The sequence below is a fragment of the Sus scrofa genome, chromosome 17 (assembly GCF_000003025.6).
Source record: "Sus scrofa isolate TJ Tabasco breed Duroc chromosome 17, Sscrofa11.1, whole genome shotgun sequence".
Taxonomy (NCBI): domain Eukaryota; kingdom Metazoa; phylum Chordata; class Mammalia; order Artiodactyla; family Suidae; genus Sus; species Sus scrofa.
The window spans coordinates 15,112,433-15,138,232 of record NC_010459.5 but is presented as its reverse complement, the minus strand read 5'-3'; the positions used below and the strand labels follow the sequence as shown (position 1 = coordinate 15,138,232).

The following is a 25,800-nucleotide window of genomic DNA, read 5'->3' as shown; positions in this document are numbered from 1 at the left end:
GCGTGGGGCGTGGCCTTGAGGTGCCTTGAGCTGGGGCACCGCACCTTTTTCAGGGGTTTACATCACCCTCTTACTCAGCGATGAACTGCTTTTGTTTCTTTCCACCTGGCGACCCCAAGTTCTCCAGGCTCTCTAGAGGGGAGCCGGGGTTCGGGCGTGGGCGCGCCCCGGAGTGGGAGTGATGGGTACACCCTGAGGGCAGGGGAAGTTGCAGGACCTTAATCATCTGGCCAGTCTCCGGCGGGCCTGGGGAATCCGGGAACTGGAGGCAGTGTAAGGGGGTAGGGAGGGGTGGGGTGGCATGAGAAGTTGCAAGAGGCGAGCGGGGCTCTGCATCCGCCCTCTGGCCGAGCGACAATGGGGTGACCACCCTTTGCCCGAGAAGTCTGCAAGCGCGCCCCCTCCCCGGGCGGCGGGACCTGGAAGGCCGGGGCTGGGCGTGCCGCCGCCTGCCCGCCGCGCTGGCCGGTTGTGCCCTGGGGGCCGCGCGGGGTGGAGACGGGGCGGCGGGGGCGGGCGCCAGTCTCTGCTGCAGGTCCGCGCTCAGCCCTCGCCTGCCGAGCCTCGCGGAGGAGACGTCTCACCGCGCGCCGCCTGCTCCGCCTGGGTGGCCTCTGCCCAGGTCTCCAGGGACTCAGCGCTGCACGTGCCCGGCGGCGAGGCTGCAAGACGCAGGCTCGGGAAAGAAGGTGGGTATCTAGGGACCGGGCCCGGGCGGGGGCTGGAGTCTGGGGGGCAATGGAGGCTGCGACGGACTCCTCACTTTCCGGAGACCCCTGCCCCCGTCCTTTCTGCCGGCCCTTGCATTTAAATGGCTGCTGAATTAAAAATCCTGTCCTCGGTTTGAGACCACTTTCTCCGGCCTTACGGATCTGACCGCGCAAAGTAAACTCTCCGTCCAGCCGTGGGTACTGCCTTTATGGGGGTCGGGGACGAGTTTCTACCTACTCCTACACTCCCCAGGGCCCCAGGACCCTGCAAAGCTGGCAAAAGACGGGCCGGGTGACCTTCGAACCCACTTACTCTCTGATTTTCCAGAGGAATACAGCGTCGGGTCCATTTTGCAGGTCTTCCTTTTTGCTGGTCGGCCTACCTGCCTGTTGGTGTCTGTCTGTCTGCTCCCTTGAGTTTTGTATAAAAGATCTGAGGAGATGAGCAGCTGGGTTTCCTCAGGAAAGGCAGGTCTACTGCTGCACTTTGCTTCTCCTTCTGATCTTTAACTTAGATGCTCTTTTCTGGTTGAAGTTTGAGGCTTTCCTCAGCAAGTAACAGCTTGCTGCACATGAGAAATTCACTCAAAGAGGAAGGTGCAGAAAAGATAGGAGAGGAATGTGGGGAAACCAGATTGTCTAATTTTAGCCTGAATTTTGTTGTAAGGAAATCACCATCTATTGTCTAAATGAGAAGTGTTTTGATTGCTCAGGTTGGGAAAAGAAAAAACCCTCTGTCTGCTCATGAAACAGCAGTAAGGAGTCACCTTAAAAGAAAGCTTATTTTTTTTTTTTTTATGTAGAAACATGTTAAATAACTAAACCTCAAGTCATAGCATTTTAGAAATGGTAAGAATCTTGAAGTCAAAAGGTTCATTGCCATGTTATGAGTTTGACCACGGAAGAAGTGTCTTTATTATCTATCACTGGGAAATATTTGCTAGTAGAAATGCTTAGTGAAGGTTATAAGAGTTTGCTCATAGGTTTAGAGTTTTATTTCATATTGAAATTGCAGTATTAGCAAGGATATGTCCCATTGTGGTAGGAAAAAGAGTCACTAATTAGAACCTGGATTACTCTTTGCACTCCACCATCTAATTTCCTGTGTGACTTTCGATGAATTGCCTAACCTTTCTGTGCCTGAATTTCCTCATTTCTAAATGGGATTGCTGAGAGGATGAAGGAGAAAATACAAGACAGTAATTATTGCAGAGTACATCACTTGATGAGTACAGAATAAATGATACCTGAGGCTGATGATGATAGTGAGGTGAGTGGTTAGGCCCAATATAATCATTGCATGGAACTGCCTGTGCAAGAGGTCTTTATGTGCCTCTGCGCATTGGGAGGTATAAGCATTACATCATTGGGGTCCTTCTAATCATAAAAACATAAGGAGTTACCCCTCAACTCTTGAATTTGGAAATCTGTCCAAAGCCTGTTAGATTTGAAGTGTTTATCTCTCTTTTGCTTACAAATGTGAACAGTGTGTGATTCTCTTTTGCTTACAAATGTGAACAGTTTTATATGAACACAAACTGGTATGACACTTGTAGTTTATTGCCTTTTTATAAATTTTTTAACTTTTTAAAAATTGAGATATTGATACACAGTGTTACGTTATGTGTTACAGTGATTCACAATTTTTAAAGGTTATATTCATTTATAGTTATTATAAAATGTTGGCTATATTCCCTATGTTGTACAATATATCCTTGCAGCTTATTTATTTCATACATAATAGTTTGTTCATCTTAATTCCCTACCGGTATCTTGCCCCTTCCTCTTCCTTCTCTCCACTACTTTGTTCTATCTGTGAGTTTGTTTCCTTTCTATTCACTTGTTTTATTTTTTTAGATTCCACCTATAAGTGATATTCTTCAGTATTTGTCTTTCTCCATCTGACTTATTTCACTTAGCATAATACCCTCCAACACCATCCGTTTTGCTGCAAATGGCGAAATTTCATTGTTTTTTATGGCTGAATAGTATTCCTGTGTGTGTGTGTGTGTGTGCGTGTGCGCACGCGCACACTACATCTTCTTTATCCACTTATCTGCTGATGGACACTTAAGTTGCTTCCATATCTTGGCTATTGTAAATAATGCTACTGTGGACATTGGGGTGCATGTATATTTTCAAATTAGTGTTTTGTTTTTCTTTTCCAGATAGATGCTCAGGAGCAGAATTGCTGGATCCTATGGTAGTTCTATTTTCAGGTTTTTGAGAAACTGCTACCTGTTTTCCACAGTGGCTATACCAATTTACATTCCCACCAACAGTATAAGAGAGTTCCCTTTTCTCGACACCCTCTCTAGCACTTATTGTTTGTAGACTTTTTCATCATGCCATTCTGACCAGTCTGAGGTGATACCTCATTGTAGTTTTGATTTTTGTTTCTCTAATAATTAGCAATATTGAGCATCTTTTCATGTTTCTGTTGGCCATCATTTCTTTGAAGAAATGTCTATTTAGGTCTTCTGGCCATTTTTTTATTGGGTAAGGTTTTTTCTTATATTGAGCTGTATAAATGGTTTGTATATTTTGGATATTAATCCCTTGTCAGCCACATCAGTTACAAATATTTTCTCCCATTCGTTGGGTTGTATTTTCATTCTGTTTATGGTTTCCTTTGCTGTGCAAAAGCTTTTAAGTCTATTTAGGTCCTAATTATTTATTTTTGCTTTTATTTCCTTTACTTTAGGAGACAAATCCAAAAAATATTGCTGCAATTTATGTTAAGGAATGTTCTACCTATAATTTCTTCCAGAAGTTTTATGGTTCCTGATCTTACATTTAGGTCTTAATCCATTTTGTTTTGTGGGGTTTTTTTGTTTTTCTTTTTTTTTTTTTTTTTTTTTTTTTGTCTTTTCCAGTGCTGCACCCACAGCATGTGGAGGTTCCCAGGCTAGGGGTCTAACCAGAGCCACAGCAATGCCAGATCTGAGCCGTGTCTGCAACCTACACCACAGCTCACAGCAGATCCTTAACCCACTGAGTGAGGCCAGGAATCAAACCTACAACCTTAGGGTTCCTAGTCGGCTTCATTAACCACTGAGCCATGACGGGAACTCCTCTTTAATCCATTTTGAGTTTATTTTGCATATGGTGTTGGAGAATGTTTCATTTTAATTTCATTCTTTCACATGTATCTGTCTGGTTTTCCTAATACCACTTACTGAAGAGACTGTCTTTTCTCCATTATATATTCTTGTCTCCTTTGTTGTAGATTAATTGGCCATAAGTGTGTGGATTTATTTCTAGGCTCTTTGTTCTGTTCCTTTGATCTGTGTGTCTGTTTTTGTGCTAGTACCATGCTGTTTTGATTACTGTAGCTTTGTAGTTTAGTCTGAAGTCAGGGAGCATGACTCCTCCAGCTCTGTTCTTTTTCTTGAGATTATTTTGGTTATTCAGGGTCTGTAGTGTTTCCACACAAATTTGAAAATCATTTGTTCTAGTTCTGTGAAAAATACCATTGGTGTTTTGTTTTTCTGTTTTTTGTTTGCTTGTTTGTTTTTGGCCACCCCACGGCATATGGAGTTCCCAGGCCAAGGATCAGATCCAAGCTGCAACTGGATCCTTTAACCCATTATGCCAGGCTGGTATCAAACCTGCATCCTGGTGCCACAGAGGCACCACCATCAATCCCATTGCACAAAGCAAGGAGAAACTTCACCCTTGGTATTTTGATAGGGATTAATTGAATCTAGATTGCCTTGAATGGTATGATCGTTTGAACAATATTAATTCTTCCAATCCATGAACATGATATGTCTTTCCATCTGCTTATGTTGCCTTCAATTTCTTTCCTCAGTATCTTACAGTTTTCCAAGTATAGATCTTTTACCTCTCTTAGGTAGGCTTATTACTAAGCATTTTATTCTTTTTGATGTTGTCATAAATAGGATTATTCTTAAATTTCTCTAATAGTTCATTGTTACTGTAAAAAAAAAAAAAAAAGTGGCCTCGTTTGTGGCATGTGGAAGTTCCTAGGCCAGGGATCAAACAGTTGCCACAGCAGTGGCCATGCAGGATCCTTAACCACTGAGCCACCAGGAAATTCCTTTTTTTGTTTGTTTTTGTTTTTGTTTCATTGTTACTGTATAGAAATGCAACAGACCCTAAGAAGGAAAAAAAATAAGTAGCTTCCATTATGGCTCAGCAGTAACAAACCCAGCTAGTATCCATGATGATTCGGGTTTGATCCTTGGCCCTGCTCAGTGGGTTAAGGATCTTGCATGGCTGTGAGCTGTGATGTAGGTCACAGACAAGGCTTAGATCTGTCATTCCTGTGTCTGCGGCTGTGGCGTAGGCCGGCAGCTGCAGCTTTGATTTTACCCTTAGCCTAGGAACTTCCATAGGCCATGGTGCGGCCCTAAAAAGGAAAAAAAAAAAAGAAAGAAAGAAATGCAACAGATTTTTATATTTTTATTTTGTGTCCTATAACTTTATCAGATTCATTGATAAGCTCTAGTCCTTTTTTGGTAGCATCTTTAGGGTTTTCTATATATAGTATCATGTCACCTGCAAACAGTGACAGTTTTACTTCTTCCTTTTTCACTTGAATTCCTTTTATTTCTTTTTCTTGTCTGATTGCTCTATTTAGATCTTCCAATACTATGTGGAATAAAAGTGATGGGAATGGACATCCTTGTCTTATTCCTGATCTTAGAGGAAAAGACTTTCAGCTTTTCACCATTGAGTATGACGTTAGCTGTAGGTTTGTCATTTATGGCCTTTATCATATTGAGGTAGTTTCCCTCTATGCTCACTTTCTGGAGAGTTTTTAATCATAATTTTATTTATTATTAAAAATAATGTTCCTGGAGTTCCCGTCGTGGCACAGTGGTTAACGAATCCAACTAGGAACCATGAGGTTGCGGGTTCGGTCCCTGCCCTCGCTCAGTGGGTTAACGATCCGGCGTTGCTGTGAGCTGTGGTGTAGGTTGCAGACGCAGCTCGGATCCCGCGTTGCTGTGGCTCTGGCGTAGGCCGGAGGCTACAGCTCCGATTCGACCCCTAGCCTGGGAACCTCCATATGCCATGGGAGTGGCCCAAGAAATAGCAAAAAAAAAAACCAAAAAAAAAAAAAAAGTTCCTAAAACGTCACCGTAGTCCAGGCTTAATATTGTTGCAGTTAGGCTAAAGAGAGGGACTGAGTTCTGGGCTAATTTTTCTTTCTTTTTTTTTTTTTTTTTTTTTTGTTTCTGTCTTTTTGCCTTTTCTAGGGCCACACCCACTGCATATGGAGGTTCCCAGGCTAAGGGTCTAATCGGAGCTGTAGCTGCCAAGCCTACATCACAGCTCACAGCAACGCCAGATCCTTAACCCACTGAGTGAGGCCAGGGATCAAACCTGCAACCTCATGGTTCCTAGTCAGATTCGTTAACCACTGCGCCACAACGGGAACTCCTGGGCTAATTTTTCAAGTGGCTGTTGCTACTCAAGAGTGTAAGGGGGGGAGTTCCCACTGTGGCACAGTGGGTTAAAGACCTTGTTTTCTCTCTGCAGCGGTGGCACGAGTTCAATCTTTGACCCAATCCAGTGGGTTAAGCATCCAGTGTTGCCACAGCTATGGTGTAAGGTCACTGCTGTGGCTCAGATTCGATCCTTGGCCTGGGAACTTCCACATGTTGCGAGGTGGCTGAAAAAGAAAAAACAAAAGTGTGTGAGAAGAGGACCACTGTCACCTGGAGCTTGTTATGAATGTAGGGTCTCCTTGTCCACTACTGAGTAGAATCAGCATATTAATAAGGTCCCTAGGGTCCATGTGCACTTTCTGTTAGGAAAGCCTTTTCTGGTCCCTGTCAGACACTGATGCCCTTATGAAAACATGGATCTCTCAAAGCTGTCCTTACCTGGCAAAGTGAAAAAGATTTGTTATCACTTAAGTAGCTGACTTTGATTTTAAATCTTAAAATAACCAGGAGAGTTAGCATCATTTGTTTTCTATTTAAGAGAGAGCTGACATTTTTAAGTTCTGTCAATTTGGGATTTCAATGTTCCTGTTTTACCCCCAAAAAACTTCAGTTTTGATACTGCTTAGCTTCTTCATTCTAGATCCTCCAGCAAGGGGAACTCTGTGGGTTTGAAGCTCTCACTCCTATCTGTGGTTGAAGACTGGACTTATGTGTCTGTCACTCCTGCTTTAAATCTTTTGTCAAAGATGTGTCCAAGAACTTAGAGTTCCCTTGTGGCACAGCAGGTTAAGTATCTGGCGTTGTCACTGCAGTGGCTCATGTTGCTGCTGTGGTCCAGGTTCCATCCCTGGCCTGGGAACTTCCACATGCTGCAAGTGAGGCCAAAAAAATGAGGAAAAAAACAAAAACAAAAAAAACCTTAATTGATGCCCATATATCAACCTTTATATGATATAAACCAGTAACTCAGCAGATTAAGGATCTGATGTTGTCTCTGTGAGGATACAGATTCAATCCCTGGCCCTGCTCAGTGGGTTAAGAATCTGGCATTGCCGCAAGCTGCATCATAGGTCGCAGATGCAGCTTGAATCCCGTGTCACCATAACTATGGCACAGGCCTGCAGCTGCAGCTCTGATTCAACCCCTGGCCCAGGAACTTCCATGTGCCGCAAGTGCGGCCCTAAAAAGAAAAAGAGAAAGAAAACAAAACAGTAACTCAAGTAAATCACATATATTGCAATAATTTTTCTTTCTTTTTTTTTTTTTTTTGCTTTTTAGGGCTACACCCATGGCATATGGAAGTTCCCAGGCTAGGGATCGAATCAGAGCTACAGCTGCTGACCTATGCCACAGCCACAGCAATGCAGAATCCGAGCCACACCTGTGACCTGCACCACAGCTCATGGCAACACTGGATCCCCAACCCACTGAGCAAGGCCAGGGATCGAACCTGCCATCCCCATGGACACTAATTGGATTCGTTTCCACTGAGCCACGATGGAAACTCCCCATGGCAATAATTATTAATGACCTTTATCTCTATGTGCTAAGGTTAAATGCATGTTATATAACTAAAAAAGAAACTTTTACTCTTTTTATTATTTGAATTTTCATACCAGAAGATGTCATCAATATTTATGGGAGCATTTTTATAATACATATGCATATACATTACAGATAAAGATTTTAGCGACATCCTTTTTTAAAATCAGTTTTATTGAGGTATCATCTGCATACAACAAAATGCCCTAAAGGGTACATTTATATTAAATTCATTTTATTGTTTGCTTCAATGATTGTTTTTATTGTATACCTCAATAAACTTGATTTTTTTTTTAAGTGTCAAAGGATCACCATGATTTGTTGCCTCTTGCTAAAATAGCTCAGAGAAGATCAAGAAAGTTAGTAGACAGGGATTGATGCATTGGGCAGACAGGTAGCCCTATCAGGGTGGAAAGGTTAAGTACATAAATTTAGAAGGCTTGAGATCACTTTTATAAGAGTTTTTGTCTTTAAATATAGGATGCTGAGTTTATTATCAGGAACCCTGCTGCATTTTTGAAGAGGAGGCTAAACTGGGAAAAAAATTCTTGCTCTGCAGGGTCTCCGTGGCGAGCCCCCATCTCCTCCTGGTCTGTCCGCCTCTCCACGTGCAGACCCTTGCATTTGCTACGATGCTCTCATCCAGTGACTTTGCATCTGCTTCTTGGGAGCTCGTGGTCCGAGTTGAACGTCCAAATGAAGAGGAGAAGGAAGTGACGCTGAGAGTGTCTGGAGACCTGCACATTGGAGGAGTGATGCTCAAGCTAGTGGAACAGATCAGTAAGTTGTTGCTTCTTTATGGTTTCGGTGCATTTGACACCCTCTGTTTAAGGATCCAGCATTGCCATAAGCTGCGGCATAGGTCACCACACAGTGGCTGAACTGAGTTGTCTGACCATCTAAGTTTTTCTTATCATCCATCTTATAATGAATGGGCTCTTCCTGCAAGAAGAAAAGAAATGGGGAGCCCTGAAGGAGTCCAAACAATCCTCTGACCCCCATTGTGAAAACTTGAGTCTTTGGTGGCAGACTAAAGCTCCCCAATAGGTATAATAACCTATTTGCACAAGAAAGGGGCCCCTTCCACAGCGACATATAGACTATACCTGGGGCGTTAAGACTAGTGTGTGATTCTATTAATGCTTGATTGCTCCATGATGCAGGCAGCTTGGTGTCTATGTCTTTTAGCACTTATCTACCTTTTGCTACTTGCGCTTTTTATTTTTTTTTATTTTTTTTTTTTGTCTTTTTGTCTTTTTGTTGTTGTTGTTGTTGTTGTTGTTGTTGCTATTTCTTGGGCCGCTCCCGCGGCATATGGAGGTTCCCAGGCTAGGGGTTGAATCGGAGCTGTAGCCACCGACCTACGCCAGAGCCACAGCAACGCGGGATCCGAGCCGCGTCTGCAACCTACCCCACAGCTCACGGCAACGCCGGATCGTTAACCCACTGAGCAAGGGCAGGGACCGAACCCGCAACCTCATGGTTCCTAGTCGGATTCGTTAACCACTGCGCCACGACGGGAACTCCTACTTGCCCTTTTTAAACAAGGAAAGAGGGGCTCCCATTGTGGCTCAACAGACTAAGAACCAGACATAATGTCTGTGAGAATGGCCTTGCTCAATGGTTTAAGGATCCAGCATTGCCATAAGCTGCAGCATAGGTCACACATTCGGCTTGGATCTGGCATTGCTGTGGTTGCAGTGTAGACCTGCAGCTGCAGCTCCGATTCAGTCCCTGGCCCAGGAACTTCCATACTGTGGCCTTAAAAATAAAAAATAATAATAATAATAGAATAAAATAAAAAACAAGAAAAGAGGTCTTCAGGGTCAGAGTCTTCAATCAGGAGTCAACACGAAGATCCTAGAACTTAATGACGTTCTATTTCCTTTGTATTTATTTTTGTTGTCTATTCAAGGCCTTTGATGTTGGCTTTTTATTTGCACTGGTGATATACTAGTGATATAAAGTATTTTTAAGTAAGCCTTCATTGGAGCATAATATACGTTCAGAAGGGTACATTTATCATAATTGTACAGTTCTTTGATTTTTCAGTCATAAAACCACCACCCCGATCAAGAAATAGAACATTACCTGTTCCCCCACCCAAGTTCCTCACCTGATTCCACCCAGCCACTGTCCACCAAGGGTAACCACTATCCTGAAAACCCCATGGAAATAATTTTTCAGGTTCACGAACTGTATATAAGTGGAGTTATACATGAAGATATACTCTTGGGCATCTGCTTTCTTTCATGCTGCATTATGTCTGTGAGATGTATCCATATTGTTGCCAATAGTTTGGGTTCATCTGTTCTCATTGCTGTGTATATTCCACTGTATGATTATGCCACAATTTATCCATATAACTGTTGATGGATGTTTGAGTTGTTTCCACTTGGGGGCTCTTACAGATAGGGCTGCTATGGCACATGTCTTTTGGCGCATGTAGAGCATAGGCATCTCTGTTGGGTAGCTAGCTCAGGGAAACACCACCAAATAGTAGGACTTTCCAAAATAGTATGCTAATAGCTAATAGCCTGAGAAAGGTTTTTAATTTAAAAAGAGAACAAGAATGAGGAAAAGAAAATGGTTATTAAGTAAGTAAAAATCTTGGTAGCTCTTAATGAGCAAAATAAGAGATGAGATATTGACTCCAGCATTAGCAAAGGGAAGAGATCCATCCTTGATGCCAAGGCGCATTGAAGAAGGGGAAGAGTTCAGTATTGACGCTCACATTGAAACAGCTCTGATTTCAGTGTAAGTGCTTTGGAAACTGGGAAAACAGTAGTGAAAGAGACAGTCATTCCCAAGAAGAGTGAAACGTCAGCTTTCCAGTGCTTCTATGTGGCTTTTGAGAGCTTTTGGCATTCCAGTGCTGGAAGAATCCATTTCTTTTTTTCTTTGAACTTTTATGGAAATACAGTTGATTTACAATGTTGTGTTAGTGTCAGGTGTGCAGTGAAGTGACCCAGTTATACCTCGGTGTGTGTATGTATATATTCTTTTTCACATTCTCTTCCATTATAGCTTGTTACAAGATATTGAGTAGAGTTCCCTGTGCTATAGTAGGTTCTTTTTGGTTATCTGTTTTATATGTAGCAGTGTGTATATTTTAATCTCAATCTCCTAATTAGGGAAATAATCTTTTTATTGCCTTTTTTTTTTTTTTTTTTTAAGGGCTGTGCCCACGGCATATGGACATTCCCAGGCTAGGAGTCAAATCAGAGCTATTGCCGCTGGCCTATGCCACAGCCACAGCAACATCGGATCTGAACCAAGTCTGCAAACTACACCACAGCACACAGCAACACCAGATCCTTAACCCACTGAGTGAGGCCAGGGATCAAACCTATGTCCTCATGGATACTAGTCTGATTCATTTCCACTGAGCCACAAGGGAACTCCTAGGGAAATAATCTTGATAAACAAAGCCAGTGTTCGTGGCCTTCCCAGAAATGACCATGGCTCCCCCGAGGGACTTGGGAGAAGAGAACTTTAGCATTTTGTCGTGAACAAAAGTTGTATGTTTCTGTTCCATCTATGGTATTCAAATGTAAAGAAGGTAATATTCTCTCTGTTTTCAGCCTGCCCTGCCATAGGGATTTAGGCCCGATGCCACAAATGGTGGATCCTTGGGTGGTAGGCAGAGGTGGGACCTGAGACCAGTGTTGGCTTCCATTTGGCACATGTGGCGATGGGTTCTGGGGTGCGAAATGCTCCCTCTCACTTTACTTCATTGTTCTCTGTTCTTGCAGACATATCCCAGGACTGGTCAGACTTTGCCCTTTGGTGGGAACAGAAGCACTGCTGGCTTCTGAAGACACACTGGACCCTGGACAAGTGTGGGGTCCAGGCAGATGCAAAGCTCCTCTTCACTCCTCAGCATAAAATGCTTCGCCTCCGCCTGCCCAACCTGAAGACGGTGCGACTTCGAGTCAGCTTCTCAGCTGTGGTCTTCCGAGCTGTCGGCGACATCTGCAGAGCCCTGAGTGAGTTCCCTGCAGGGGCCTGTCCCTCTAGATTCCCCAGCAGAGGAGGACAGGAAAGTTAGGTGCACTCCCACCCACAAGTGGTTGGCTTTACAGAACACTTCCCATACCCAGAGCATCTTTTCAAGCCCAGTTCTGGGGATCGTAGCCACATAAGTGGAGTTGAACAAAATTTAAGATTATTGGGGAGTTCCCGTCGTGGCGCAGTGGTTAACGAATCTGACTAGGAACCATGAGGTTGCGGGTTCGGTCCCTGCCCTCCTCAGTGGGTTAACGATCCAGCGTTGCCGTGAGCTGTGGTGTAGGTTGCAGACGTGGCTCGGATCCCGAGTTGCTGTGGCTCTGGCGTAGGCCGGTGGCTACAGCTCCGATTAGACCCCTAGCCTGGGAACCTCCATATGCCGCGGGAGTGGCCCAAGAAACAGCAAAAAGACCAAAAAAAAAAAAAAAAAGATTATTGGAATAAATCAAATTTGTTCCACAAATCTTAAAATGATTTCAAAGGAGATTTGTCAATGGAAGAGACAACCCCATTAAGATTCCCCCCCGCCCAAAACTCATTTCTCTGAGCCAAACTGAAATCATCATGATATTTAAGACAAACAAAAAGAGTTCTATTAAATCACTATCATCATAGAGCTGATGTGTCTTTATTGTTTTTGAGATTATGGTGATGCAATGTCTTAATTGCTTCCCTAACACTTGGCTCCAGTTAATAGCTCTGTCCACAAAAAGCATTTGTGTGTTTATTTTCAGCAGAAAACACTTGATTATGGATTGAAAACTAATGCTTATGGGTTGGTGTCCCATGAGTTGTTTTTTGTTGTTTGTTTTTTTAGGGATGTACCCATGGCATATGGCGGTGCCCAGGCTAAGGGTAGAATCGGAGCTATAGCCACTGGCCTACGCCATAGCCACAGCACCGCAGGATCCAAGCCGTGTCTGTGACCTATACCACAGGCTGGCAATGCCAGATCCTTTAACCCACTGAGTGAGGCCAGGGATTGAACCCATGTCCTCATGGATACTAGTCGGGTTCATTACCACTGAGCCCTGATGGGAACTCCGATGCACGAGTTTAACAGCCATCAGGGACAACACTGTCCAAACCATTTCTTCTTCCTGGGACTTCATAATGAAAGGGAAGTGGATCATGAAAGTGTTGATATTTATAATTTTTGAAAGTGTATAGCGATATTCTTGAGTTCCAAGGCTAAGATTTAGTATTTGAACATAGTATATACACTGTGTGAGTGAGCGTTCTATCCTCCCTATTAAACTATAAACTGCTCATTCATTTCTTCCACAAATATATATTTTTTGATTTGGCAGGCACTGTGGTGAGTGCCAGGGATGGGTTAGTGGTAAAAATAGTCCCAAATCTCTGCTTACAGAGCTTACACTGAGCATACAGAGACAGAAAATAAATCATGTAAAAAAAAAAAATAATAAGATGTTAGAAGGAGTAGGTAGTAGAGAAAAAAAAGGAAAAAGTGTAATAGTGTACGCAGGATTGAGTAGTGCAGGCTGCTATGGTGCTAAATAGGGTGAAGACAGAACTGTTTCTTGAGCACATCTGTGTTCCAAACACCTAGCACACTGCCTGGCATGCTACTGCTTAGTAACTGTTTGTTGACTAAACAAATGACTGAATGTAAGTTCCAGAATTGTCCCAATGCATGATAAGCAAATGACAAGCACAGGGCACCTAGCTGTCAGTAATGTTTTAATGAAGACTTGAAAACAAAGTAAACAAGTAAGTAAAATTGTACATCCCATATACCACAGTGGACTGGAAGCACACATTCTTACTGGGGCCAAAACCTTGAGGTTTTAAAATCAACAGACGAGGGAGTTCCTGTTGTGGCTCAGCGGAAACAAATCTGACTAAGATCTGTGAGGATGCAGGTTCTATCCCTGGCCTCGCTCAGTGGGTTAAGGATCCAGTGTTGTCGTGAGCTGTGGTGTAGGTTGCAGACACAGCTTGGATCTGGTGTTGCTGTGGCTCTGGCGTAGGCCAGCAGCTGTGGCTCCGATTCGACCCCTAGCCTGGGAACTTCCATATGCTGCAGGTGTGGCCCTTAAAAAGACTAAATAAATAAACAGAAGCATTCATACATTCTTTTCTAGATTACATCTTCACAGTCAGTCTAAGGGGTGCAACTTGACATTTCTAGTAATCACCTTTTATATCTGATCAGTTCAAGCTAAATCAAATTTAGCAAGACGACGATTTTTTCCTTAAAGGAAAGAAAAGACACAAAGGTTAGACTTGCTGGGGTTTTTTTGTTTTGTTTTTTGTTTCTAATACTTCCACTGGAAATTTTTATTCATCTCCATGATTTGTGTATAAATTACGCAGCTGGAATGGTCACGGGTGTGTGTTGCAAGCTGACCGTCGGCTTCCTTGTTTACTGGAGGAAAGTGAACTGAACTGCCAGCCTCAGCCTTAGCACCAGGCAGTCCTGGAAGCGAGGAGTGGGAGGGGCTATGGAATCAGTGCATTTACCTGCAGGAAAAGCTCTCAGAAAGACTGACTCCATTTCTTGGCTTTAATCTAGAATCACAGTAGCCAGTGTGCTTAATAGTTATCAGTTCTGGTTGTAAATGGCAGTTATGAGCATATTTGGTAAAAGGTGGAAAAAGGGGTTATCTCCTTAGTTGGAGTTCTCCAGAAGCAGACCTGAGTAAAGATTTCACGTACTGGAGTTCCCTTTGTGGCTCAGCCTTAACAAACCTGGCTAGAGTCCATAAGGATGTGGGTTTGATCCCTGGCCTCGCTCAGTGGATTAAGGATCCAGCATTGCCATGAGCTGTAGTGTAGGTCTCAGACATGGCTCAGATCCCGAATGGCTGCAGCTGTGACGTGGGCTGGCAGCTTTAGCTCCAGTTTGACCCCTAGCCTGGGAACTTGCATATGCCATAGGTGCAGCCCTTAAAAAAAAAAAAAGAAGAAGAAGAAGAATTCAAGTACAAATATTATTTATTTGGAAGGTGAGGCCAGGAAACTGGGAAGAGGCCACTGATAAACAAATGTTACTAATTAAGTTACATGTGTGCAGCTGCGGTTCTAATCGGGGATCAGAGTAGCCAGTGTGCTTAATAGTTGCTTCTGGGTGGCACTGTGGACATGACTCAGGAGCTGTGCCACCGAGGGTGACGAAGCGGGGGTGTTAGTAACACCACTCTCATCAGTTGTGGTGTCCTTAGGGGCTGCTTTTGAGGGGTGTAAATTCTCTGAACTCGTGTGCTGTTGCATCTGTATCAGGGCAGTGCAGACTCTGGCATCCAGAGCAGGCACTCTTGTTCCAAAGGACATGTGTCCCAGCTACCCTTGGAAGATGGGTCAGAATGATATGAAACAGTAAGGGCTGAGAGATGGGCAGGCCGATGTCTGCCTTGAGGATGAAAGTAGCTGTTGGACAGAGATGGGCTCTGAGGACCCATGGTCCATAAAGAAAAAAGGTGGGGTCCTTGCTAGTTGTAAAAAGTAAGGAAAGAAGAAGGAGGGAGAAAGAAGGAGAGATGAAAAAACTGGCAGCAAATAGATGACACAAGAATAGTATGAAATTGGAGTTCTTGTTATGGCTCAGTGGGTTGAGAACCTGACTAGTGTCCATGAAGATGCAGGTTCGATCCCTGGCCTTGCTCAGTGTGTTAAGGATTCGGCATTTCCATAAGCTATGGCGTATGTCGCAGATGTGGATCCAATGTTGCTATGACTGGTGTAGGCCAGCCACAACTTCTGTTTGACCCCTAGCCTGGGAACTTCCAATGAAGGGTAAGGAAGGACAAAAATCCGGCTACGCCCCAGCCACAGCCACAGCAACACTAGGTCCGAGCCGAATCTTCAACCTACTTTGCAGCTTGTGGCAACGTCAGATCCTTAACCCACTGAGCAAGGCCAGGGATCAAACCTGCATCCTCATGGATACTAGTCGGGTTCTTAACCCACTGAGCCACAATGGAGGTTCCTCCCTCCACTTTTTGATCCCTCCACACACCCTTTTTGAGGGGGTCACTGGTCCCCTTTCTTCAAAAGGAATACAATTTAGTTCCAGTAAATGGAACCTGAGAAATGGTTTCAGATGGCCAACGTGACTCTGAGTCTTGGAAGGAACTTTCCTTTTACTTTTTGCTTTTCTCCTTTCTTTCTTATATTTATTTTTAGATATTAGAAGAGCAGAAGAACTTTCCTTGTTAAAGCCTTCTGATGAATATTTTAAAAAGAAGAAAAAAAGAGAAAAAAACAGTAAAGAGCCCATAATTGAAGATATTTTAAATCTGGAGGTTTCTCCAACCATTTCAGGTTCACCAGGTAAGATGCATGATAGAGGTCATTGTTTTAATTCATTATTAAGTCCTATAATTTCTTATATTCATATGTTCCAGACCTCTCCTCCCCTCTGCTTGGCCTTTCCTCTCTCTCCCAAATAAAGAAGGACTAAAATTGAGGCTTCCAGTGATGGGGAAAAAATATTCAACTAATTTTAGAACTAACAGAAATTTTTTAGCAAGGTACATGTTGTATAGCTCATTGTGTGTATTATGTGTATGGCTTAATTGTGTATATGATGTTGCTGATGATTGCAGAGCTTTAGTAGAATTGGCCATGAATTTGTGGGATAAAGGAGATTTGTTAGATCTCTCAAATATACTTGTTTTCCTGACCCTAACTCCACATGACTCTTTAACTCAATTTAAACTTTGCTTTGGGAGGTAAAAATTCTGGAAAGGCATCATCCTTTTATTTTGACAAGCATGCCTCAGTGATACTGCAGATTTGGTTCCAGACCACCATCTGAAAGCAAGTCACATGATTTTTTTTTTTTTTAATTTCCAGTGTATATAAAAGTTATGTATTCGGGGGAGGCTTTTTTTTTTTTCTTTTTTGGTCACACCCTCGGCATATGGAAGTCCCCTGGGCCCTGGATCAAATCTGAGCCAAAGCCGCCACTAAAAGTTGTGTTTACACTGTATAATTACCTGTTAAGTGTGCAATAGCATGGTATCTTTAAAAGAATGCACATAACTAAATTAAAAAATACTTTATTGCTAAAAGCACTAATATCATCTAAGCCTTCAGCACATGATAGTAGTTACATCAGAGCTCACTGATCACAGGGAGTTCCCATCGTGGCTCAGCAGTCACAAACCCGATTAGTATCCATGAGGACGCAGGTTCAGTCCCTGGCCTCAGTGGATTAAGGATCCACCGTTGCCGTGAGCTTCAGTGTGGGTCGAAGACTTGGCTCAGATCCTGAGTTGCTGTGGCTGTGGTGTAGGCTGGCAGCTGATTAGACCCCTAGCCTGGGAACTTCCATGTGCCATGAGTGTGGCCCTAAAAAGACAAAAAAAAGAAAAAAGAAAAAAAAAATCACTGATCACAGATCCCCGTAAAAAATATAATAGCAAGGAAAAGTTTGGGCTATTAGTTACCAAAACATTGGGAAAATGGAGCCAATAGATTTACTCCACACATGGTTGCCACAACCTTCAATTTGTTAAAATAAAAATAAATAAATAAAAGGCCTTCCGTCATGGCTCAACAGATCTGACTAGCATCCATGAGGATGCAGGTTCAATCCATGGCATCATTCAGTGGGTTAAGGACCTGGCATTGTCGTGAGCTGTGGGGTAGGTTGCAGACATGGTTCAGATTCTGCATTGCTCTGGCTGTGGTGTAGGCTGGCAGGTACAGCTCCGATTTGACCCCTAGCCTGGGAACATCCATGTGCTCCCAGTACGGCCCTAAAAAGACCAAAAAAAAAAAAAAAAAAAGTGTCTGTGAAGAGCAGTAAAATAAGATATGCCTGTATATAAGAGTAAATCTCTAGGGAGTTCCCTGGTGGCCTAGTGATTAGGACTCAGCACTTTCACTGCTGCTGCCTGGGTTCAGTCCCTGGGCTGGGAACTGAGATCCCACATCAAGCTCCTGCACACTGTGAGGGGAAAAAAAGGATAAATTTCTAGTCTGCTTGCAACACTGATGGTTTTCTTGCATAGTAATTCCAATGCAGAGAATGAAGGGAATTATTTGCACTTGCCTTATGCAAATTAGAGTCAGATGATTTATAAACCACCAACTAGCTAGGTTCTTCAAATTAAGTACTGCAATTGGTTTAAGGATCTGTCAAAAAAATATATTATTGTGCATGCCTTCTTTGAGAGCTCCAGTTTTCTAAAAGTGCCATTTCGCACTACTGAGATAGGACAATTTTGAATTATCGAGATGGCGATAGTCCCCAACATTTGCGTGGGTTGATTTTGGAAGTTTTTACAGCCTTTGAGTACCCAGGCTTTCCAGGAACTAAATATTCAGGCAAGAGCTTTATCTATGTATAACCTCTTCCCATCACCAGTGGTTCATCTGATTTTTTTTTTTGTTTCTAACCTGTGGCATATGGAAGTTCCCAGGCCAGGGAACAAGCTGCAGCTGTGTCCTGTGATGCAGTTGCAGCAATGCCGGATCCTTTTAACTCACTGTGCCAGGCCAGGTATCAAACCCACATCTCCGCTCGACCAGAGCTACTGCAGATTCTTGACCCACTGTGCCATGGCAGGAACTCTTCATCTGATTCTTTTAAATGATACAAACATTTAAGTTCAAAATCCATTTTAGTACAAGCAGTACTAATATTTACTTAAAGAGTCCTACCCCAAATCTCATATCCTCGTTCATTCCCTCCTTTGCTTTGCAGTAAATCCTGGCTTATACAGTAAAACCATGACCCCAATGTATGACCCCATCAGTGGAACGCCAGCGTCTTCCACAATGACTTGGTTCAGTGACAGTCCTTTGACTGAACAGAACTGTAGCATCCTCGCATTCAGCCAACCCCCCCAGTCACCAGAAGTGCTTGCTGATATGTACCAGCCTCGATCTCTGATTGACAAAGCCAAGCTTAACGCAGGGTAAGGACGTGACTTCATTTTGCTTCTCTGTGAGCTTATGGTGACATAGTAAGAGAGATGTTGCAGAGATGGGGAGGTGAGAGGTGTTTAATTTTGAATTTAGCAGGCCTAACAAAAGTCAGTGCTGATCTTAGCAACAAAAGGGAAAAATGCAGCCTTTTAATACATTTAAAGTGTGACAACATTCATGGGTTGGGTTAACTCAGTGGTTTACCATATTTACCATTAGAATACTAATTCTTTGCCTGCACATGTGTGCAAAGTGTATTTTATGGATGTAGAACAGCTTCTGAGTGGGTTGGTCCCCACTGGACAGCAGCGGAGACCTAAGGTAGCCCCACTGGCCCACTGCCTTTCCTAGAACATGCTTTCTCTGTTCTCCGTGCCAACGAGCTTTTGTTTGAAGGCGTCTCAGAAAACACACTCAAAGTATTTCTCAAAGCACCATTTCTTCCATCACCAGGTTATTTTACAGTGTCAGTGAGAAATATGGGTATATACCAAGAGCACTTGGAAAGCTATATGATAAAATGGATATAAAAGCTATTATCGGGAGTTCCCGTCGTGGCGCAGTGGTTAACGAACCCGACTAGGAACCATGAGGTTGCGGGTTCGGTCCCTGCCCTTGCTCAGTGGGTTAACGATCCGGCGTTGCCGTGAGCTGTGGTGTAGGTTGCAGACGAGGCTCGGATCCCGCGTTGCTGTGGCTCTGGCGTAGGCCGGTGGCTACAGCTCCGATTCAACCCCTAGCCTGGGAACCTCCATATGCCGCGGGAGCGGCCCAAGAAATAGCAACAATAACAACAACAAAGACAAAAGACAAAAAAAAAAAAAAAAGCTATTATCAAGTCATCTCCCTTACTCTTTGTTGCTTATATTGGTTACCTGGACTTTGTTCAAGGATACACACACGCACACGTAGATACATTTACATAATATGCATATATAAACATAATGTATAATATATATACATAATATATAATATGTGTGTGTGTGTAAAACTGACTGGTTTTAAAAGCCATCCTGTTGTTTTCCAGTTGGCTAGACTCTTCACGTTCCCTCATGGAACAAGGCATCCAGGAGGATGAGCAGCTGCTGTTACGATTTAAATACTACACTTTCTTTGACTTGAATCCCAAAGTAAGATACTTTTTCTCTCTTCTCTCCCTTTTTTTAAAATGTGAATGCGTGGATGTGTAAAACTGAGCCACTTAGTTATCAAAATCAAGATTAATTTGTGTCATCTATTTAGCGCTGCAGGGTTAGACCAATAAATGTATAAAGGTCTCTGGATTTTCATCTTTTAGTCTCTAGCGAGCATGATGAGCTACCCCTGAGTTAGTGGGAGTCTTGAAGGAGCTTCGTGCATGGTGGGTGTTGCCGCCTCCATTTACAGGGATGAAGGAACAAGAAGGGAGTGGCTCACAGAGCTGGAGCCCTTCATACTTAGAAAGGAAGGCGTTGGCAGGGCTCAGATTAAGCGGGGGAGGGTTCTGGCGGAGGAGCCAGGACCCCATGAAGGCACACACCAGCTCTGCGCTGCAGTGCTGAAGGAGTCTTGGGTGACAAGGAAGAGGTAATGACCCCAGCTGGTTGCCACCTCCCACTTTAAGTGCACATTTCCCACCAGAAGTTTCTCAGGGCAGCTGAGTGGTGAAATCAGTGCTCTGAACGTCTACCCCTTCCTTGTCCCCACTCTCCCTTTGATAGAATTGAGAACCAGCACTTCAGTGGCCAGACATAGAAATTACAAGCTGGAAGTTCCCATCGTGGTTCAGCGGTTAACAAATCTGACTAGGATCCATGAGGATTTGGGGTTCGATCCCTGGCCTTGCTCAACAGGTTGGGGATCTGATGTTGCCATGAGCTATGGTGTAGGTCACAGATGGCAACTCAGATCCCACATTGCTGTGGCTGTGGTGTATGCTGGCAGCTGTAGCTCTGATTCAACCCCTAGCCTGGGAACTTCCATGTGCTGTGGGTGCTAAAAAAAAAAAAAAAAAAAATGCAAGCTGGGTCTTAGCTCCCCTGAGCGTGCAGTAGCATGATTTCATCAGACCATATTCACCCACTTCCGCACCAGCTGCTTTTCTCCACTTACTGAGGGGTGCTTGATCGAGGGTCACCTTTTCTGCACCTGTCCCCTTCTTTTCCACAGCTTTTGGTGGGATTAGATGGTCATTTGTCTTACTTGGGTCAATTGAAAATCCTATATATCATCTTAAAACCAGAGATGGCTTTCATGACTTTTTCTGAAAGAGAGACGCAAAGAGATCTCAAATGTCTGCCCAAGTGGACTAGATATGTAAAGGAGATATACTTTGGGGGCAAACATACAACTTAAATGACCTGAAATATTCCAGGATACTTGTGGTAGATTGATTGCAAAGATGTCTGCAATTTCCTATCACTTCCTCTATCCATACCATTGACAGTGTGATCTTGCAGCTCAGTCCATCAGCAGGTGGGATCTTTGCTCCCTCTCGTTGAATCTGGGCCAGCCTTGTGACTGTGCTTTTGCCAATAGAATGGAGTCCAAGGCATGAGCACCCATTCTAGTCCTCAGCCTCAGAGGCCTCACGTGCTTCTGCTTGCTCCCTTCTGCTATCGCCATGTGAAAAAGCCTGGAGTATCCTTCAGTAGGATGTGGAACAGAAATGAGCCATCCCAGCTGAGGGCATTCCCGACTAGCCAGTCCCCAGCCAATTCAGGAACATGGGTGAACTCAAGTGAAATCAGTTAAGCCTGGCATGAATCCACAGAGCCACTCAGCTACTCACCAGCAATAATAGATTATTGTGTTTTAAGCCACTGCATTTTGGGTTGGTTTGTTGTGCAGCAAGTGCCAACTGATACATATTCCGATTCTAAAGATGACTTTGCTGGAGAGCCTGCATAGCACACATAGCACAGCAGGGTTCCTGTCCCTCACGTCACTATCTTCTCCTTGATCCCGATTTTAAGTCTGGTCTCCAGGAGCCCATCTCCGCTCCCACTGCTTCCCTATCTTTGGTTTACATCCAACTTAACGCCATAAACCTAGTGGCATCTGAAGTGCATTACTTCTGGTGGACAGTGGAAGAAAGCAAATTTTGGCCCTTCCTTGCTAAAACCTTTGGGAGAAATTATTGTTGTGGCTTCTTCTAACCAATTATTTTGATTTTTTGAAGGCGCTATGATTGATATGACTCTTCAGATTTTCTTTTTTGCATTGTTTACTAGACCCAATTCTCTGTGTTTTCTGTGATTTCATTTTTAAGCCTCATTCTGGACTCAAATTTACTTTTGCCTTGCCTAGTTCCTAGGTAACTTAAGCTATCTTGTTGTAGGCTATGTATTCTAATAAACTGCCTTAAATTTTTTTTCTAGTTGATGCATAAATAAAACATATTTTTACTTTTTTTTTTTGCTTTTTAGGGCCGCACCCACAGCAGATGGAAGTTCCCAGGCTAGGGATTGAATCGAAGCTGTAGCTGATGGCCTGTGCCACAGCCACAGCAATGCCAAATCTGAGCCACATCTTCAACCTGCACCACAGCTCATGGCAATGCTGGATCCTTAACCCACTGAGTAAGGCCAGGGATCAAACCCATGTCCTCATGGATACTAGTTGGTTTTGTTAACCACTGAGCCACACTGGAAATGCCCTAATTTTCTATTAGAAGGTGGTACAAATAGAGATCTAGTTTTTTCCTCAGCCAAGCTTATGGACCCCTTGCTTTAGACTCCAAATCCAAGAACCCTGGATTCAGAAACCCTGCCCTGAGATCGCATTCAAATCTTATCTCTTCGAGAAAGGAGCTTCTCTCTCCTCTTGGTCACACTGGCATTTGCCTTCTACGAGCCACAACTAAGTGTGATTTCAAGACTCACACCTCTGAGTTTACCACACTCATGGATTTTCTCTGCAAATCAACTGCAGACTCCTCAGAGATAGGGAGCCTTTCTGATATTTCCTTTGCTCTCCACCCTTACGCGCTGCAAGGATGCTGAGAGTCAGACTTTCCTAGTCACCTGCTCCATGATGAGATCAACTGGTCCTTGGGGACCCTCTTAGCAGTTTCCTTGCCAAGAGATTCCCCATTATATACTCAGTGCTAAAAAGAGGTCAGTCATCTGCTTCTCAGAAAAACAATTGTCAGGAACGTATGAGTGACTCTACAGTCAAAGAATTCACATATGGCAGATCATCAGCGTAGATATCAAACATGGAGGGGCAGGGCTAAATATGTTTGTCTAAAAAGGGGAAGATAAAAAGGAATCGTACTCGCAGAATGGGACAAAGACCCTGAAGGCAGAGGTCACTAGGCTGTTGTCTAGGTTCTTTGCCTCCAGCCTCTGCTTGCTTAATTGGTAGAGTTCCCTATCCATAGCTCTGAACAGAACATATTTGACTCTTACAGCCAAATAGCAGCTGTCAACCCAAAGGTGACAGGAAAACTCAGGCTGGCAGGATATGACTTTGGAGGACAGAGTGGTCATCCCCAAGTACTTTAGAGTTGTGGCAGTCCTCCCTTCTCTCCCCTCCTAAAGTATGGAGCGCTATCAAAGAAACCAAGTGTAAGGCTCCTACTGTGTGCCATGTAGAGGGATATAGAAACTTATGATAGAGTTCCTGCTTTCGGAGAATCTATAGTCAAATCAAGAAGAGCAAAGATAGTATCCGTGAAACCACTGCAAACATGCAAGGCATCCTACAGTTAGGAGCTAAATTGTATAATAGGTCCAGGGAGCTTCTCTTCTCTGGCTTTCAGAAGAAAGAGGCAATTAGGCTGTAGGGCAGAGGCAACAAGAGCTGATTTGAGATTTTAATCTTAGAGATATGAAAGTACTAGAATACAGCATTTCACATATATTTTAAAAATGCAAATTCCAGAGTCCATGAAAGAAAAGATTGGTACATTTTAATTTAAAAATGAAAATTTTGGAGTTCCCACTGTGGTACAACAGGTTAGGGATCCCATGTTGTCTCTGCAGTGGTACAGGTTCGATCCCCAGCCAGGCACAGTGGGTTAAGAATCTGGCATTGCCCTAGCTGTGGCGCAGGCCACTTCTATAGCTCAGATTTGATCCCTGGTCCAGGAACTTCCATATACCATAAATGCAGCTAAAAAGAAAAAAATGAAAATTTTATGCATGACAAAAAACTATAAGCAAAGTTTTTAAAAAGTCATTGCAACACATGCTACAAACGAAAGACTGGTCCCTCTAATGTATAAAGAGCTCTTCCACATCAATAATAAAAATACCAACGACCGAGTAGGCTAATGAACAAAAAATGTGAACACGTAGTTCATAGACAAGGAACTACAATGGCTCGTAGTCTTATATTGGCAAAGATCAAAAAGTTTGATCTGTCTTAACAAGAATGTGGGGAAATAAGCCACCTTATCCATACACTCCTTGTAGGTCAAAGTACGAATTAACCTAGCCTCAATAGAAGGCAATTTGGCAGTGTCTCTCAGGGTTACAGTGCTGCATAGCTTTGACCCAGTAAATCCACCACTTGGTATTTATACCACAGTTATACTCAAATATGGGAATTGACATGTCTGTGCACAAGAACATTTATTACCATATTTGTTTAGGAAAAGACTGGAAACCACCTAAACATCCATCCATAGGGAACTGGTTAATTCATTATAGTTCATTCGTGTAGTGTTGTGGTTAGGAAGAATGAATCAGCTTTTCTGGATGGGGAATGTATTCAGGGAATATTACCAAATGAAAAAGAACAAGGTACCAGGTTGGTAGAGAAACTACCATTTTGGGAAAACAAAAAATGAGATACTCTGTCCCTTTGAATTCTTTCAGAATAAATTCTATCATTATATACTATTTTGCTCCATTTGAATGCATTTTAAAATATGTGTATTTTTAAAATAACTTTTATAGTTCTAATAGCTTATAGTATTTTTTAAATGTTCATTAGATAAAAGGCACATCAGCTTTCATCAGAGGCCTAAAGGAGGCGCTCCCTGGTGGCCTAGCAGTTAAGGATCCAGCATTGTCAATGCTGTGGCATGGGTTCAAATCCTGGCCTGGCCCAGAATTTCCACATGCTGTGGGCATGGCCAAAAAAAATAAAAAGTTCTAAAGGATACTATAAGTTGCTACCCAGCGAATAAGGAATCTTCAGTGATTAGACCCAAATAGTAATCCCTTCCTGGGAGCATGAAAAGTATGGAAGGTAGGTTTTGTTGCTTGTGTTGTTGGTTGGTGGAAGGAGAGAAGAATGACTTGACTAAATGGGGAGAAGCAAAGATTTAAGGAGTGGAGGTGGCAGAAGCCACGGGCTTTGCAAGTTTTCTATTTTCAGTTAACCAGGAAACAAAGGAAATCTAGGGCCGATGAGAAAGCAGTAGCCAGTCCCCATCAGGGAAAAACTTTGTTTCTGAGCCACCAAAACTACTAAAGGAGTTCTCAGAAAGAAAGTTTTCAGGACACTTGTTAATAAATGAATCTATGAAAGACCCAGGATCTTGTGCTGTTCCAGAGCCTCAGTGGGAATGTGAGCAAGTCCAAAGAGGGCAATTCAGAGCTCTGTGGATGCAGCAGGGTTCCAGAATGCCTTAGCAAGAGGCAGGCCTCTCCTGGTCGTAGGACGGCTTGCACTTCGTTTCTGATGTCAATCTGTAAATGTAGGCAAGTCTCCCTTAACCTATATTCTTCCTTTTTTGTTTTGTTTGTTTTTTAGGGCCGCACCCATGGCAGTATGGGAGTTCCCAGGCTAGGGGTCGAATCAGAGCTGCAGCTGCCGGCCTACAACCGTAGCAACACCAGATCCGAGCCTCATCTTCGATCTACACCACAGCTCATGGCAATGCCGGATTCTTAATCCACTGAGTGAGGCTGGGGATCGAACCTGAGTCTTCATGGATACTAGTCAGGTTCGTTACTGCTGAGCCACAGCAGGAACTCCTTTCAAAGGATTGTTTTATTTGACATGGAGGTGGAGGAGAGTTAAGTCGTTTTACGTGTGGAAGCTTTTACTCAATTTTTAAAATCTTTACTGACTGCATTTGAGAGAAAATCCTTATTGGGTGCTTTAACTTTCACTAAAACCCCTAAAGCATTAGGATTGTAGCACTATGTAGAAGATAGACAGAGGGACAGACAGACAGATGAATAAACAGATAGAAATGACAGTTTGTTAGTCCAATTAAAATTTCAGTGACTGTACATAAATATTTAGATTTTGTGTTTCAGCTGTGAATTACAGGC

At 43.3% G+C, this 25,800-nt stretch overlaps 1 protein-coding gene across 2 annotated transcripts in view; it reads left to right on the top strand.

The window, feature by feature from the left end:
- Window positions 286–25,800, top strand: part of FERMT1 (fermitin family member 1) — a 57,363-nt gene continuing 31,848 nt past the window's right edge. Inside the window, exons 1-6 of one of the 2 annotated variants that reach the window (XM_001927818.5) lie at window positions 286–689; window positions 8,232–8,452; window positions 11,428–11,661; window positions 15,833–15,979; window positions 18,363–18,576; window positions 19,614–19,716. In XM_001927818.5, the coding sequence (XP_001927853.2) occupies window positions 8,305–8,452; window positions 11,428–11,661; window positions 15,833–15,979; window positions 18,363–18,576; window positions 19,614–19,716 (846 nt within the window). In that variant the 5' untranslated portion in view covers window positions 286–689; window positions 8,232–8,304. The other variant, XM_021077598.1, reaches the window with a different exon arrangement.